This window comes from Aotus nancymaae, unplaced genomic scaffold (genome assembly GCF_030222135.1).
Source record: "Aotus nancymaae isolate 86718 unplaced genomic scaffold, 86718_ANA_hifiasm-v0.15.2.pri h1tg000011l, whole genome shotgun sequence".
In the NCBI taxonomy this organism is placed as follows: Eukaryota; Metazoa; Chordata; class Mammalia; order Primates; family Aotidae; genus Aotus; species Aotus nancymaae.
In genome coordinates this window covers 82,586,804-82,604,549 of record NW_026988422.1, presented here as the reverse complement: position 1 = coordinate 82,604,549, position 17,746 = coordinate 82,586,804, and the positions used below count along the sequence as shown (strand labels likewise).

The 17,746-nt window shown below is 51.8% G+C and overlaps 1 protein-coding gene across 4 annotated transcripts in view; it reads left to right on the top strand.

Moving 5' to 3' along the window:
• BCL11B (BCL11 transcription factor B) overlaps positions 1-17,746 on the top strand; it is a 99,826-nt gene that overhangs the window by 32,965 nt on the left and 49,115 nt on the right. For 2 of the 4 annotated variants that reach the window (XM_021675212.2, XM_064375203.1), the window contains exon 3: positions 6,199-6,411. The exons of the other annotated variants lie outside the window; for them this stretch is intronic. In XM_021675212.2, coding sequence (XP_021530887.2) covers positions 6,199-6,411 — 213 coding nt within the window. The remainder of the gene's footprint in view (positions 1-6,198; positions 6,412-17,746) is intronic. 4 annotated transcript variants of the gene reach the window in all.

The window sequence follows — 17,746 nt, the reverse complement described above, 5'->3', positions numbered from 1 at the left end:
GAGAGGCTCTTTCACCTGCATCTGGATTCTTCCCCTCCCAGCCACTTGCAGTGACTGCTGGCTTTCAGCCGGCTACCCGTGTAGAAGCCACATATAGATTCGAACTATTTTTATGTCTCCCGTGTAATGACCCCGAAGGAACTCTTTAAACACAGCTGTGCACAACCTTGTGAGACCTCATTTTCCGTTTTCATTGCTATTCTTTTCAAAGACACCTACATATTCACCCATAAACCAAAACCCATGGCAGCAAGGGACTGGGGACCTGTAGTGGCCATTGGGTGACCAGACAGAACAGTGGCGTCTCATGGAGAGCGAGAATCCAGGAGTGGGAGGTGGGACTTGGGGAGCCCTGTCGCCCTGCCTGGCATTTCTAGGTCCCCCAAATGCTCCGAGGCAGTGAGCTGAGCCACGTGGCACACCCACTCCCCCTCTGGTCCTGACGTGGGGACCCGCCCTAGACTTGCAGATTTTCGTGGTAACCTATGTGTTGATGTCAATGCTTGGCTTTCCCTTTCTGCTTTATTATTATGATGATTGTTGTTGAATATTTTTCAAGGAAATGGAAAACAAGTTCCAGTAATTGCTGGTTCCTAGACCTTGGTAATTAAAAGCTAAAAATAATAACAATAAATGAAATAATACCTGTGGAGTGAAGAAATTTATTTTTTGAGTCCCCTCCCACCCCAGAGACCTGTGTAGCTCTGAAATTGAGCAACGAAGAAGGCTCCCTAGAATTGTTTTTCTCTTTTCTTATTGTCTCAGCTACTCCCCCTCTGTCCCCCACAGCCCCCCAAAAAAAGGGATTGAAAAAAGACGAATGATGAGAAGGCCAGTCTTGTCAGGTGAACACCCAGTGCCTGTTTCATGTAAGGTAGCACTCCACTTCTTTCAAATAGGAAATTGCCAAAATGGATGTCATGGGCTGCTAATTAGATGTATTTTAACTGCAGGATCATTTTACCAGCTAATACTGTTATTATGTGCTTCAATGTGAACCCATGGTGGAGCTGTTAAAATATGAGCGTTCAGTCTTAGCAGACAGATCTTGGAGCCGGTGGGATGGGTGGAGGGTGCTTTTCATCATGGCCCCAAAGACCCCCGGGCCAGGCCCTGTGCTGAAGGTCTGGGTCCTTTCAGCGTCTCAAGAGCTCCCCCACCACCCTGCTCTCCTGAAGACCACCTTCTCCTTGTGTTTACACCGGGGCCTGAGCCTCCAGGAGGCCTGAGCTCTATAGACTCCAGGCACCAGCATTACGCCACCTCCCCGCTAGACATCACTGTTCCCTCTGGACCAGCCTAGAAGCACCAGATGACCACAATCCATGGCGGTGTCTGCCCGGAACCAGCAGGCCTGAATTTCAAGCATTGCGGTTTAAAGTCTGTGCTGGCTTCTCCTCCATCTTCCCTCTGTAGCAAACCGGAAAAAGAATCCCAGTTTCCCGTTGGGGTGGGAAGAGATGAGCTAGGATCAGGATAATGATTTTTAAATGTGAGCAAGGCATTTGACTTCATGTGATGTCTTTCCCCCTCACCCTCTTAATACATAGCTTTTTTTTTTTTTTATCATCCTTAAGACAAAGTAGCTGGCAAAATATTTAAGTGATCAGAAAGAAATATTTTTATTTGCCCGCGTGCGAATTGGGTTATCTGCCTATCTTGTTTATGAGATTTGGCGCTGCCTTTCCTGCACAGTACGCTCGCCTCTCAAATCTTTCCCGGCTCCCATTTCCATATTTCTGCGTGCTTGTTCTTTGTTAATCACTTGGCAAGCGCTTATTTGAATATTAAAAATTTCTTTAATCATCAAAGGCAGGAGCACAGTCTCATGAATATTCATATTTTTCCCCCTCCTCAGACTGGATTCTAGTTCATTACCCTGCAGTAAAAGCCAAACAGCCATCAATCGCCCTCATTACAGGCTCTGGCGTTTTGATTGGCTGCCTGCTGCCCAGAGCTTTTTTTTTTTTTTATTAAAAAAAATTTTTTTTGCCTTCTCCTATGAGCTGTCTTGTACCTGCCAACAACCAAAAAAAAAAAAAAAAAAAAAAAAAAAATCAACAATGCAAGAATAAATTTCTCTGGTTGGAAAACAACTTTGCAAACTTGTCAAATAGTCCCTGTGGCTTGCTGCGGCCGCCCCTGTAGTGTCCACCGGCGCCACCTCTCCCTCATACCCTGTCCTTCCCCTCACCAAAAAAAAAAAGAAGCCCAAGATAAAAGGGGGGGAGAGAAAATTAAATAAATAAATAAAAAGGGGGAAACTTGAGCCTCAGAGATGAATATTTGTCAAGAGAGTTGACGTAAGTTTCATTTGCATAATGACTTTGTACTTCTGCATTAATAAAATTTGCATATGAAGCCATGTTAATTACTCCTGATCATGCTTTTTGCATTCATGCATAGTAATTTTCTCCGACTTGTGAGAATTAATGTCTTGGCATGGGGGGAGGGGGCGCGGGGACTGTCAGGTTCCCTTGCCAGTGTCCCTCACTCACGCGCGCTGCCTCCCTGGCTGTCTCCTTCCTTGATCTATGACTCATTTCTGCACTATCAGTAGGAGTTCTCTGCTTAAAAAAATGTATCAATTGAAAGGCACCAGTAGGGAGAAAAATGCACGTCTCCTGCACAGTGTGTTCCTGACCACCTCTCTCTAGCTCCGAACGTGGAATCTGTAATCCTCCCATTGGGGAGGGGATGCCCCAGAGGCTTCACGGGTGGGGAAGGCTCGAAATTCCCCCCAAACGGGACTGGGGCTTTTCCAGGCTTTTTTGTGTCTCCACGCTTCTGGGTGGTGGGCGTGTTCCCCGGGTGAGTGCGCATGTGTGAGGAACGGAGCAGGAGCATCTGCAAAGTCCCTCCAGAAGGGAGACGGGTGACAGACCCCTGTGGAATGCTTAAACCCATGAAGGCATCAAGAATGAGCTTATGTATCATTGCCCTGTTTTGGAGCCTAAGAAGCATTTTAGGGGCCTTGTTTTTAAACTTTTTGTGTGTGTGCATAGACCTCCAAAGAGAGCGTTCCTTTAGGAGTGTCTTGCAGGCCTTCGCAGCGGGCTGTGCTGGTGCCTTGTGGGGCAGGTATCGGAATGGAAGGTGAGAGAAGGATGGTGACCCTTTACTGCGTGCTTCCTCTGTCCCTGGCTCTGGTACACGGCTGGCCTGACCCTTCCTTTAAAGCTGAGGGAGCTGAGGCTCTGAGAAAGTGACTCACCTTCAACCAGGAGGCCAGGAAACGGCTGAGGAGGACTTGAATCCAGGCTTCTCGGTCCTGAAGGCTGTGCGGCGTGGGAGCTGTGGTGGCTTCCTCTGTGCATGTGTGGCTGCACACCCTGTCCCCCGGCCTCAAGGGCTCCTTAAGTGCTTTCTAGATTTCCCAGCTGCACTTTTAAAGGCAGATACCCCTCCTCTGGGGAAGGATGGGGGCTGGCAGGTAGGCTGGGACAGGTACTGAGGCTGTTTTTCCAAGTTAAGAGTCACGTGATGTAAAGTTGACCATTTTAAAGTGTACAATCAGTGGTTTTGAGTCTAGGCACAATGTCATGCAGCCGTCACTCCTAAGTCCCGAGCATTTTCATCACCCCCCGAAGAAACTCTGTACCCAGTAGCCTCCCTTCTTGCCCCTCTTGGCTCCCCAGCCCCTGGCAACCGCTACTTTCTGTGTCCGTGGATTTGCCGCTTCTGAACATTTCATATCCGTGGAATCATGCAGTATGTGGGTCCTTTCATCACTTTGGGCTTTTGCAATAGTTTCAGATTTCTTGAGTTTCACCTTTGGGCAGGGCTCTGGGTTTAAGCTGCCCCATGGGGAGACCTCTCCCAGGGTAGAAGGTGCTCTGAGAGCCCCAGAGAGGCCCCGAAGAGCTTGGGATTTGAAGCCCCTCTCCAGGTTGCCCCCCTCCCCTTGGCCTCAGTTGAGCTGGCCCCTGGAGCAGGTGGACTTCAGGAAGGTCAGAATTCCTAATGAGGCCCTGGGGAACCTGTCCAGGGCGGCCCAGCCCCCGACCCCTATGCAGGGGGCATCACGTGGTGTGTGACATCGCCTTTGCAGACCCTGGCTTGAGCCCCACCTTGGACCTTTCCATGAGAAGGGTGTGGCCAGATGCCTGTTTTCTAGCTGCTCTCCAACTGTTCCTCCCGCCACGGAGACAGAGTCAGCTCCTTAGCACCTGGGACAACCTTACCAGGCCTCGAGGTGCTTCTGCTGGTTTCTCTGTCATGATAAATGTTGCTGGCTGTGTCGTGGCCTCACCCAGAACCCAGGAACCGGAGCTTGGGTTTGGCCTTTGCAGCTACCAATGGCTGGATTGAGCCCAGGATCTCAGCCCTCCTACCCTGACTAGAGATCCTAGGAGCCCTGGTCCCTTCACGCCATTCACTGCAGCCCTAGAGGGAAGCAGAGCATTGCGGGCTTTGGAGACATAGCTGGGTTCCAGTCTCAGATATCCCTGAGCCTCAGTTTCCCCCCAGCAGAATGTGGATGTTTGCTGAGCGAGGTGGCTGTCATGATGATGGATAATCGAGAGTCCTCAGTGGTCTGCAGGGAAGGCCCACATAGGGGATTTGAGACCACCAGTGGACGGGATCACATGCAGCGTGCAGGCCAGAGAGGTTCAGGCCAGGGCAGGCTTCCAGGAGGGGGCAGGTGCTGATCTTCCTTGAGGAACAGCACCAAATCTAGGACATGGCCTTCCCATCAGCATCTGAGACTGAAATGGTTTACAGGTTCCTCAGCCATGCCCTCCCAGGGCTAACCCCAGCTCAGAAACACCCTGGGTCCTAGGCCTAACCTAATATGAGGTCTTCGTTGGCCCAGAGGGGTCCGAGCAGTGTTGGCATTAGCTTTGACCTCTTGACGGGACACTGACAGTTGGCAGTCCCTAAGCAGGGGGTCTTGTTCAATGCCCCAGTGCCTCAATCCTGGATAGCCCATGTTTTAGATAAACCAGGGTACAGAGAAAGAGCCCTGGTTCTGGGGCCAGACAGCTGGGGTTTGGATGGGGCTGTTGATGTCTGCAGTTTTCTGCAGTCACGCCAGCAGTTTCCTGGTCTGTGCAATGGGTATCCTAAGCCCCACCCCCCGTGAGTGTGTTAGGAAGTTCAGTCCAATGAAGACTGACAGGCTTCTGGCTCACGGTGGCTCACAGGGCCCCGTGGCTCTCCTTGGGCTGGGGGGATCCATGTGGGGGCCCTGGAGTGGGCAGACCCCCGGCCGTGCAGACCTGTGCTGGGCCTCCCTGCCAGAGCCGGCCGGGCCCAGCTGCCCATCCTCTTGTTGACGTTTCCTTTCTGTCTCTCTGATGCTTTCCTGTTCAATTATTTGCCCAGGGAATTTGGGCTTCTTCACTTGTGGTTTTGGCAAGGGCTTCACACAAATGTTTTGCCCTGGTGGTCTCTTAGCCATTTAAGATAAACGGCTAAATCAAACGCAGGCCTTGCCAGGGAGCTGAGCGAGCTGTGGGGCTGGGCAGAGGCGGGGCCCTCCCTGGCCCTGCGTCCTTGCTCTGTCACATGGCGGGAGGCCTCCCATGCCAGGCTGAGATGTTAGGAGGGGCTGAGCAGTGCCAGGGTTTTCTTGGGGTGTTGTGGGGGTGCAGAAGCCTTCTGAAGGGCGTTGGGGCTAGGGTGCACATGCTTGGTGCTTGGGGCTGGAGAGAGCCCCCGCAGGTAGTCTGCAAGCAGGGAGACTCTCAGTGCTCAGACACCTGGAGGCAGGCCGAGCTGTCCCTGGCCTGTACAAACAGCCCATCCTGAGACAGCACACAGGGGAGGCGCTGAGCTTCCCAGCTTTTCCAGGGAGGGGTAGCCTGAAGTTTTGGAAACAGATCCCCAAATGGAACCTGCTTGATTGCTCCAGAAGCCCCCACGTGTGGGGTCCTTCCTGAGAGCCTGGCCCTTACAGCCCCCATTCGCCCAGCCCCCTGCACGAGGCCCCCAGAGGCGGGGTCCTGCCTCCTCGACAGCCCAGCCTGGCAGCTGTGGAAACAGGGCCCTTCCCAGAGCCCCTGCCCACCTCCCCGTGCCCATTCCCCTGCCTGTGTCCCGATCGCCTTCCCTGCTGGGCCTGGCACCCCTGGGGTCTCCCACCCCCAAAGGGTGGCCTGAGCCGAGCCCTGCGCCCCGGGCCCCGTCCCACCCCGTGCCCCTCACTCGGTCCAGGGCCCGACTGACCAGTCTTTTCTATTGTTTTTTCTCCAGGGCCGTGCAGGCCTGCCCAGCTGCCAGCGGTGGCCCCCATAACCGCCTCCTCCCACCCTCACTCATCCGTGATCACTTCACCTCTGCGGGCCCTGGGCGCTCTCCCGCCCTGCCTCCCCCTGCCGTGCTGCAGCGCACGCCCAGTCTCGGGTGACGGGACTCAGGGTGAGGGTCAGACGGAGGCTCCCTTTGGATGCCAGTGTCAGTTGTCAGGTAACAGACGACGCGGCGGTTGGGGGTGGGCCCCCGGGGATGGCGGGGTGTGCCGTGGGCAGCGCTGGAGCAAGGTGGGGACCCAGGGAGGAAGGGCAGCTCCCACCCAGAAGGCTTTTTGGGGTGCCAGGGGAAGTGGTGAAGAATGTTCACTGAACGACGAGCCAGTGCCCAGTGCCCCATGGCAGGAGTCCCCACCGTGCCCCCACGTGTTCTGAGAGTCTTGTTCCCAGAATGCATCCCTAGCCTCCCAATCCCGTTTCTTTGGGTTGTTTAGCGGCAGCTTAATTGGATAACACTTAACATCTGAGGTTTTCTTCTGCCCTTGCCACTGCCACCCCTTCCCCCACCCCAGACAACCCCCTGCCCCGCCAAGACAAGGCTAGGGGAGGATTCCTTGCTTGTCTGTGTACATTGCTGGAGCCGTCCAAAATGCTGAGTTTCTCTTTGGGACAATGTGTTGCCCATTAACTTTGAAAAAGAAAGTGGCTCAAAAGGAGCCTCTTACAAAGCTGCGGCCACGAGAGGGAGTGAAACCCTGTGGGGTGTGTGGGGGCAGGGGTGGGGGCTGAGTACCTGCTGTGCGTCCAGCTCTGGGCCAGATCCAGACACAGCTGTGTTTGTGCCGACTCGTCCTGCTCTCCTGGGAGGGCGGTGTCGCTGCCCATTCTACAGATGGGCAGATGGGGCAGGGTAGCCACACAACCCTGTCCTCCTCTACGTGCTCTGCCTCTTTTTAGGTGGAACCCAAGATCTTGTTCCACCTAGGTCTCTGGGAATTCTTGGGGTCCCTGGGAAGTCAGAGGCAAAGGACCCTCTCACAAGTCTGTCCCCGCAGCATCTCAGCAGGGCCTGGTGTGAAAACACTGTGGTCACACAAGCCAGGATGCTGACACAGACACATGTGGCAAGCGGCCGTGGCCTGGTTGCTGTGGCAGGGGCAGGAAAGGAGAGAGGGTGGGTGCAGAACTGGGGCAGATTTGATTGGTCCCTGCTTTGTCACCAGGCATGGTGCAGGCTTTCTTTTGACTTGAGTTGTGAAAGGAAAACTATTTTTATTGGGCAGGTTTTGTTTTGAATTGAAGCTGTCCCCAGGGACAGTCCCTGTTGGAGCCATAGCTCTGCAGAAGGCCACAGCCACAGCTCTGTAAAATGCCACAGGCAGCCCCTGCTCCAGGGTCCAGAGCTCCCTGGGCTCCAGAGCTCCCTAGTAGGGTGGCCTGGAGCCTTTAGTATACCCTCCCTGCTGTGACAGGTGGTGACATTATAGGATCTGGCTTCCAAGAGGGAGTTCTGGCTTCTTACTGGGCTTGTGCCTTAAATGCACAAAGCAAAACCCAAAATCTCCGGGGAAGGAGTCAGAACCACTTGCAAAGACGCCATCTCCCCGTTCTAGGCTGTGCTGGTCCCCAGGTTCTCAGGCCTCCCGTCCTGGCTCAGTAAATCTGTTCTGAGTCTGCAGAAGGCCCTGCTTGCTGAGCAAGGGGTGCCTGCTTCGTCTGGGTGGTTGCCCTGTTCTCATGGCTTCCTGTCATTAGTGCTGCAGCCTCTGCAGCCACTGGGGGGGCCGTGCTATCAAAGATCAGCCTGAGTGTTTATTACTGGACTCGGTCAAGTTCTGCGGCAGCACAGAAATCTGATCTCGTCAGAGGCTCACCCAGGGCTTTGCTTAACCCTCTGTTGGCCCTGCTGAGAAGCTGCTGAAGTAGATGAGACTCAGCTAGAGGACTGAGCCCCTCCCCTAAGTGGCCAGGCCCGCCTAGCACCTTTGTATGGTGCTGAGCAGGAGCTGTTACCATCCCCATTTTGCAGATGGAGAAGCAAAGGCTTAGGGAGGGAGAGTGGCTGGCCAGGGTGGCAGAACTGGGATTTGTCCTTGGATGCCTTGAAAGGCCAGTCCTCTTCCCATGGAACCATGCTGCCTCTGCCCACATCCATGGGAGGTCCAATGAACTTTCCACTGCCTTGGCTCTGGTGGACTCTGCCAACAGCAAGTCCTCATATGTGCCACTGGGATCCTTATGAGGACTGTGTGTGGAGGGCCTTCTATGTGCTGTACCATGCTGGGCATTTGTGTGCCTTCTGGAATTTAATCCTCACAGCAACCTAATGCTTTACTCTCCTTATTTTGTAGATGAGAAAATGATACTCAGAAATGTTGAGGTCTCACAGCTCACATTCATCCATCTGTCCATCTGTCCGTACACCCATCCATCCATCCATCCGTCCATCTGTCCATCCATCCATCCATCTGTCCGTCCATTTGTCCATCCGTCCATCTGTCCATCCGTCCATCTGTCCATTCATCCATCCATCCATCCATCCATCCATCCATCCATCCATCCATCTGTCCGTCCATGTGTCCATCCATCCATCCATCCTTCCAGCCTTGTGTCCATCCATCCATCCATCTGTTCGTCCATCCATCCATCCATCCATCCATCCATTTATCTATCCATTCATTCATTCTTTAGCTTGAAGCCATTTGGAGGGCACCTAATTTGTAGCACTATGCACACACAGGAAGAGTCAGCAGGCAGGTCCCTGCCCTCCTGCAGTGCAGGGTAGGAGTGGGGGCCCGCGTAACGAGGAGGAGGAGCAGGGAGGAGGGAGTGTCAGAGGTGGGATTTGATGCCAGGCTCTGCATCCAGCACCTGCCACATCTTTGGCTTTGGCTCTTCTTCTGGCATTAGAGGCATTTTTGGATTTTAGGCCTTGAGAGCTGCCAGGACTCAGCCTGTGAGCAACCCGTGCTTGGCTGCAGTGCTCTGGGAGGGGTGTGAGGAAGGGCAGTGTCCTGTTCCTGGGGTTAGGACTACAGGAGGCTGAGCGCCTAGGACCGCTCCAGGACACTCTTCTAAGGGGCTGCTGTTACCTCCTGCCCTCTGCCACCATGTCCAGTAGAGTTCTTTCTTTTCATTTGGTCCCAGTTCATTGGCCCACACCAGCTTGCACCGCCATGTTCCCGATCAATTTCGATACCTGAAACTATCCTAGTCTGGTGGTTCTTGTCCCTTTGTGGTTTGTGTCCCTGGCACTGGGCTGTTTGCTTAAATGTTTTTAGTGCCTGTTTAATGAGTAGTTGGAACGGAGTCGTTAAGTTCCCAGTAACCTGTTAGGAAGAAGCAGGCCTTTGTAAAGATGGAATGCGCCTGCCGTCCTTACTTGGTTTTGGCCCTTTTCGGATCAGGATGCATTGAACCCATCTCTTCAAATTAATATGAAGAACCCCAGTGTAAACGTGTTTCACACGGGTTAATTGCATGCCTGTTACAGAATCTGCAGTTATTTATAGAAGGATGTGATTTTGTGGGGGAGAAAACCATACAGGTATATGTGTTTGTGCATACCCTGGGCTGGCAGCATCCCAGGCGGCCCTGCCTCCCGGGACCCCAACCCTAGACTCCTTCCAATGGTCACAGCGGGGAGAAGGGACTCTTTTTGACTCTGCTGAAGGAATGTAGGGCTTTGGGTATAGGCATTCCTGGGAACTGAAATTACTTCCCTGAGAAATCCCACATAGCGGATTTGGCACAGTGGCTGTGGGGTCAAGAGCCTCAGACTGTGGTCCTGGTCTTCGCTTCAACTGGCTAGGGGCCTTAAAGAAGTCATTGCCTCAGTTTCCCCTTCTGTACATATATGCGTATGTATGTACAAGTGTATGTATGTAACATTTGAAGACGATGCTCCTGTGTTATTCTCTGAGACAGCTCAATGTGGAGCTGCTGTGAATGGAGTGAGCGTGGGGCTAGCTAGGCTCCCAGGGCAGGGCGTTGTGCCCCCCATCCTGGTACCCTTCCCTGTTCTCAAGCTTCCGTGATTGGAAAGTGGTCATCAAGTGTATGAGACTGCTTGGGGGTGAAGGCTGTTCTGCTCCGTGTAGTCATTTCCCTCACATTCCTCAGTTTCCCCATATGAAATGGAGCTAAGGATAGGACACACTCTGAAGGGTTGTTCTGGGCATCCCGTGAGATCCTATGGGCCAGATACTGAGAACAACGCCACGTACCGGGTGAGCCCTGTAGAAGTTAGGGTCCATGGACAAGCAGAATAGGTTTCACGACGTTGACACTCTGTCAGGTCTCACTTCAAGCTGGATCCTCGGTTTCCATTCTTAAAAGTATTTAGCCTCTTGGCTGGCTCAGATCATGTATCAGCGTTGGGAGGTGGAATAGGAATGGAGACACTTCATTACATATTTAAAAGCTGCAAATGGTCATCAGCCACAGTGATTAATACGTGCACTTGGTGAAGTTCAAGGTCTCATGCAAGAACACACAGGATCCCAGCTCGGGGAAGTGGAAGTGTTTGGCTTTAATAGAGGGAGTCAGTTGCAGTCATTAGTATATGCTGAAATCACAGGGCAATCTTGTAAAGTTAAATTCAATTTACTTTTCTACTGAAATTGTGCTTGCTGTGTTATTTAACTAGTCTGGGGTTTCTTGGCATGGGTTAAAGGGACAATAAAGATAAAAGAATACCTGTAAGTAAATAGTAGGTTTTAACCATAGAATCTATCCTTTTCTCCTCCTTCAATTATATCCCAGTGTTCATTTTGTGTTGGTTTTATAACCAGAGCCGTCCAATGGGGCGCCGTGGATTAGACCACCCTAGCTGTGGAAGCCTGATGCAATTAATACAGTCTGTCTGGAAAGTGGCCTTATTTGTGGAAGTTTTATGTTAATGATATGGTCTGTGCTTTGCACATTTCATACCAGAACAAGAAGCAAGCTGTAGTTTCATTCTGGACTGGGTTTGATTAACACCGGAGGATCCATGGGAAGCCACGCAGTGATGCGGGCAGCGATGGCAACCTCACCAGGCCCCTGCCGATGCGCTGCCTTGATTCTGGTGCAGGGGGTGCCAGAGGCACTCCAGGAGGGCGTTAGATCAGCCACTGAGACTCTGGAGGGAGGGGTGAGTATGGTGATGAAGACAAAAGGAACCGTGTGCGTGAGCGTGTGAGGACAGCAGAGCTCCGTCGTGAGACGGTTGGAAAACGTGCTCATGGGATTCCCTTTGCAAAGTAACGTTTGTTGTTAGGATACTTCTGGGCTGACCAGACCAGGACCCAGTGTTGATGGGGGTTGGCTCAATGTAGGAAAAGGACTTTCAGGGGAGTTATTAAAAATTTAGAGAGTCATCTGTATGGCTTGCAATGTCTACATCGCCCAAGGGCCTGTGGTCTCAGCGTCCTCAACCCAGCATTTACAGCGTTGCCGCTATTCCTGCATGCAAGCTCTGTGGATTCTTCCCTGGCATCTGCCTGCTTCTTGAGGTCACACTGCTGCAGAGGCTGTCCATGCCCACCTGCCTTGAGAACCCAGACACCTCTTTCTGTGACCGGAGGCAGTGCCAGGAGAAGTCATGGAGAGCTGCAAGGCCCCCAGGCTTGGGGAAGCTGATTCTCAGATTGCTGGAGGTGGCCAAGGGTGGCAGGGCTTGGTGGATGCCAGAAAGTCCCCTGTCCCATGTAGCTGGAAAGTGACATTTCCTACAGTACCAGCAGGGGCCAGAGGAGCTGGGGAGTTGGGGGAACAGAAGGGCTCCACTGTGGCTCTGTTGGGGTTGGAGCACCTACCAGCACGGCTGTCCTTAGATGAAAGAGGCCCAGCAAATCCCTGAGCGGAGATCGCTGCAGTCTTGCTAGATTGCATTTCACTCTCCTAGCTGGCCCTTCAGAGACGTTCTGAAGGCAGAGCTAAATCAAAGAATTCTGTTCAAATCCATACAAGATGTTGCTGTTTTTCTGCTCTGACAGGAGAGGCATTTGGAAGTGCAGTTTCTTTCTTTCTTTCTTTTCCTTTTTTTTTTTTTTTATAGCTGTCTTAAAAAGGAGTTTGGCTGTTTAGCACAGCTGGTGCTCATTACATTATGCACTGGCAATAAGATAGCATGTGTAATTAATTTTTAATGCAGTGCTGGATGCAGCGCTTTCAAGCAGTTAGTGGATGTGAGAAAGAGCACTGGCCACGGACATCAGAGACCTCAGAGCAAGGCAGCCCCGTTCTCCTTTAAGGGGATCGGAAAGTGGCAGAGGAGGCTGGCATTGCCCTCTGTGTGGAGCGGACTGGCCCAGAAATGGGTTCTTCTCTGGTGACCTGAGGTCAAGTCAATCTTTAACAATCCAGGACCAGGGATCTGAAGAGATCATCTCCTCTAACCCCTTCATTATAGAAATGGGGAAACCAAGGCAGAGAGTGGGGATGAAGCCATGACACATGGGTGGCAGAGCTGACTCAGACCTGGGTCTGCCCACTAGACCATACTGCCCTTCTTGAGTTTTTATTGAAAACCAGAAAAGGAAATTTGTCACCCGGTAGAAGCCACTTACAGATTGATTTCTGCCTGACCGTGAGGCTCAGCGTGAACCCTGCAATGAGACTGGGTACCAGGTAGAGTTCTGATGTTGAGCGGCCCCATGTTGGGCGCCTTGGGCTTTGGTTTTGCTATCTGCAGTGGGAGCACTCCAGGCACATCCTGGGTTTGAGACTCTGGGCTTGTGCTTTGACAGTTGGCTGTTCCGTCCTCATGGGGCTCTGTGACATGGATGCATGTTTGAAGTTCAATGTCATTGTGAACCCATATTAGACTGCAGGCATTGTGGGAAGCTCTAGAGATGGGGCCATCCTCTGTCCTTCTGTCACAGTGAATGGGTGTGAATATGTGATCCCAGGCTAGCCACTGACTTCCTCTCTCCAAGCTTCAGTTTCCCCACCTGTCAAATGGGAACACTGAAGTACTTGCTCACCATCCCTCCATTGGCAGGTCCCATGAACAGCCACCATCTGGGTGTGGCCACAACCCATGACCAGCACCTGCGGGAATCAGAGGGTAAAGGCCAGTGGGAGGGGAAGGAGGGAGAAAGCTGAGCTGCTGGAAAGCCTTTCGAGACTGTGGCCTTGGGTACCCAACATCCCAGTGATGACTTAGCTGTTGGAAAGTCACTTACCTGGAGGAGTTTCTTAGTGTGAATGAATGTTGGGGAAGGGTCAACACCATCAGTGTTCCTGGGGCTTGACACTGTTTGCTAAAGGGCTGGCTCGGTCCCAGGCAAGACATCCCATCATCATAACGCTCCCAACAAGACGCACTCCCCAACTCTTTTGCTTGTGAGGATAGTGGGGCTCAGAGAGGCCACACAACCAGGGGTCACACAGCACACAAATAGCAGAACTTGACAGAGAGTCTCAAAACAGAGATTCAGACTCAGGTCTGGCCAGCCTCCCAGCTATGCTCAGAGCTCTCCCCTCAGCTTCCCCTTGGGCTGTAGTGGACAACAGAGATGGAGTTGCTGGTAGAAAACCAGATCGAACTCCAATATGGGATCTGGGAGGGTCCCCAAGGTCTTCCTTCATGCACTGGTCATGCTTGTGCCAGACCCTGGGCTAGACTGAGGGATCCGGAAACGGGCATGACAGGGTCCTTGCCCCAGAGGAACTCACCGTGGTGGGGGTGCCCCATGGAGGGCCTTCTCACTCCGTGGACGTGAAATGCGTGTCTCCATGGTGCCTTTCTCTATTTGAAAAAAATGAATAAATTGGCTGCCGCCCAGGGGCTCTCTCACTTATTGCCGGGCGCAGCTCAGGAGCAGATCTCAGCATGGAGAGGTGTCCCACCTGAGGACAGCTTGTCTTTGTGCTCACTCTGCTGAGAGGTGGGGGGTACCTTCTGTGAGGACTTTTACCTGAATGAAGCACAAGTGGTGCCCGGTTGCATTGGAATTCTCATGATTATTGGCGTGTTTTTGACTCTCATTGTATCCAAGGGTGCAGTGGGCCCACGGCTGCTCCAGAACCACGTGTTATGTGGAAGAAGTGAGAGAGCAATGGGTTTTCTATGAAAGGTGGTGCTGCTTCTGGAAACGGGGCATACACATGTTCATTCTCATGGAGCAGCGCCGTATTAAACTGAATTGTGTGAAGGGCACCTGGACCTCTCTTGGAAAATGCTCCAGACTTCCATGGTGTTCCTTCCAGAGAATTTATTTTTGTGTTCTCTGTATCTGAAATCAAATGTGTACCTAAGCAGTAGTGTCCCCTGGCTCTCACCACCCTATCCTCCCCACAAAATGGTGGACATTAGGGGCAGGTAAGGGAACAGAAGAGGTCTCTTTGCAGGTATTATAATATTTTTTAAATTGTTCTATGTAATAAGCAGCGGCTAAGGAGTCAGAAAGACAGTAGATGAGGAGAGTGCCAGTATCTCCCATAGGGAAGAATGAATGCGCTAAAGGAGAATACTATTTTTCTAGAATACAGAAGCGCCCTCTCACAGACCAACTGGAATTCCAAGGTGGATTATGAACTTCTTCCAGCCCCCATTGGCAGTGCTTCTTACCAGGCATGGGGAAGGGCTACTTTTTCCGAAAGGGTTTCCCCTTTCAAGACAAAGCTTGTACCAAGCCCTGAACTGTAGAATTTCTCAAGTGACCGCACATACATATATTCCTAATTTAAATGATTATTTAAGTCAAATGCTCATTGTGAATCTTAATATTACATTACATCAAATAAGGTTTACTTGTAGAAGAAAGAAAGAAAGAAAGGGAGGGAGGGAGGGAGGAAGGAAGGGAGGGAGGGAGGGAGGAAGGAAGGAAGGGAGAGAGGGAGGGAGGGAGGGAGGGAGGGAGGGAAAGGAAAGTGCTCCATAGGAGCTGGGAGGATCGGGAGATGATCTGGGGTTTACCACTGGGGAATGTGAGGCCGAGGGTCCAGTCCACTGTGGGCAGTGACAGGTGTGGATGTGGTGTCTTCCTGGGGCCTGCTGACAACAAGCTTCCTCCAGCCCTGGACTTAGAGGGAAACAAAGTCACTGATCCTCAGTCCACAGAAGGCAGTTTTGACCTTGAAGAAGAGGGCTAGAGCATGGGCAAGATTTTCTCATCCGATCTCCTCAAATTAGGTTTTGGGGGTCTGATGAGAGTCAGGGACTTGGCATGTGGTCCCACGCCAGCCTTGACCAAGTTGATTTCCTCCGCCAGGCTCATCTCTGTCTCTCCAGTGCCTGGGGCGGGACTGAGCCCCAGCTGGTGCCCAGGAGATGCTGGGGGACAATGCAGACCCAGAAAAGGCAATGTCTGAACCTGTGAGAAAAAGCAGAGGAAACACAGAAAACCCTGCCAGCCACATTCTCTTATGACCGTCCTCCTCGCTTCTGTACACAGGACGGTGGAATCCATTTTTTTTCCCCACTGGGAAGCGAAAGAAATGGATTCTAGCTTTCATTGCTCTTAAGAAAGCCTGAGGTGTTGTTTTCATGGTGCCGGGAGCAAAATGTACTTGACTTTTGAAATCTGAGCGCAGGGTCGGGGTAGAGGGGCTGTGTTCTGTCTATATTTCACAATTAAACCCAAATAGACTAAACTGTGAGATATCGTTTATTCAAACATAATCAAGGCCGGCCAGTTTTAATCCAAAAAGCAGTAGGATGGAATCCTCCGTGGTCAGGGTTCCCTCTGTGGGCCCGGAATTATGCCGGGAAAACCAGATCAAACTCAGATAACGTCCCTGGGAGGGTCCCCAAGGTCTTCCTTCATGTGCTGGCCATACCTGTGCCAGACCCTGGGCTAGACTTGAGGGATCCAGAAATGGGCATGACAGGGTGCTCGCCCTAGGGGAACTCGCTGCGGTGAGGGTGTCCCCCGCGGCGGGGGCTTCTCTCCCAGCTCTGGATTTGGGCTTTCCAGACAGCTCCTCTTGTAGTTCACAGGTGAGAGGTGACAGGACCTGCTGGTCTTCCCAGATGTGAAACTGTTTTCCTTACGCATCCGGTGGACGGCACAGGTGGGATTTGAATCCAGGCCTCCTCGAGCCTGGGGCCCACTTGGGCATCCTGCTCCTGTCCTCCCACCTGGCCTTGTACCTGGTAGGTGTGAGTAGGAGCAGCCAAGGGAGAGGAATGAGCTCGTGAATTACGGAGCCGCTGCTGGGCCAGCCCGAGCCCCGGGGAATTAGAATACCAGTACTTTATGATTCCCGAGGAACGGATCAGGGGGCTCAGGACTTCTCCAGGGAGGTGAATGCAAAAATGGAGTCACTACCTGTAGAAACAGGGGCTGTTGGAATCTTCTCATAAAACCGGACATTTCTAATTATTGCCTTTGGTAAGAAGTGAGGAATAGCTGGTGGGGCGAGGCCCGCTCGCAGCGTGAGTCTGCTCTTGATGCTGTATTTAACCACTCCTTTCTGACTCAAGTTCTTTTGCATGAATTTCCTTGTGTTTTCTTAGCCAGCTCTGTTATTAGCATTTTAATCTTAAAAAATACCATTGATCGGGCCGGGGGTGGTGGCTCATGCCTGTAATCCCAGCACTTTGGGAGGCCGAGGCGGGCGGATCACAAGGTCAAGAGATAGAGACCATCCTGGCCAACATGGTGAAACCCCGTCTCTAATAAAAACGCAAAAATTAGCCAGGTGTAACGGCGAGCGCCTGTGGTCCCAACTGCTCAGGAGGCTGAGGCAGGAGAATTGCTTGAACCCGGGAGGTGGAGGTTGAGGTGAGCTAAGATCATGCCCCTGCACTCTGGCCTGGCGACAGAGCAAGACTCCGTCTCAAAAAAAAAAAAAAAAAAAAAAAAACCATTGATTGAGGGTCCACTGTGTGCCATGGGCTTTCTGTGTATCTCCAGTGATTCTCACAATGCTTTGATTGTTAGTTTTTAAAATTGTGGTACCATAAACATTAGATTTACCATTTTAACAATTTTTAAGTGCCCAGTTCGGTGTCAATAAGTACATTGCAACTGTTACGCAACCACACCACCATCCGTCTTCAGAGTTTTCCCGTCATCCCAAACAGAACTCTGGCGCCGTTAAACACTAACTTCCCGTTTCCCCTCCCCTCTCCTAAACCCACCAATCCCATTCTGTCTCTCTGAATGTCACGATTCTGGGTTCCTCCTGGGAGTGAAATCACACAGTGCTTGTCTTTTTCTACTGGCTTATTTCACTTAGCACAGTGTCTTCAAGCTCCATCCATGTGGTAGCACGTGTTAGAATCTCCTTCCTTCAAGGCTGAATAATATTCCGTCGTATGGATTGACCACATTTTGTCTGTCCACCCGTCCATCGGTGGACGTTTGTGCTGCTTCCGCCTTTCGCGACTGTGAATGGTACAGCTGAGAACGTGGTGGACAGTCATCTGTCTGCATCCTTGCTCTCAGTTCTTTTGGGTTTATACCCGGAAGCGGAGTTGCTGTGTCAAAGGGTAACCCTCTATTAAGTTTTCAGAGGAATTGCCAATCTGTTTTCCATAGTGGCTGCACCGTTTTACATTCTCACCAACAGTGCACAAAGGTTCTAATTTCTCCACATCCTTAATCTGAATGTTGGGT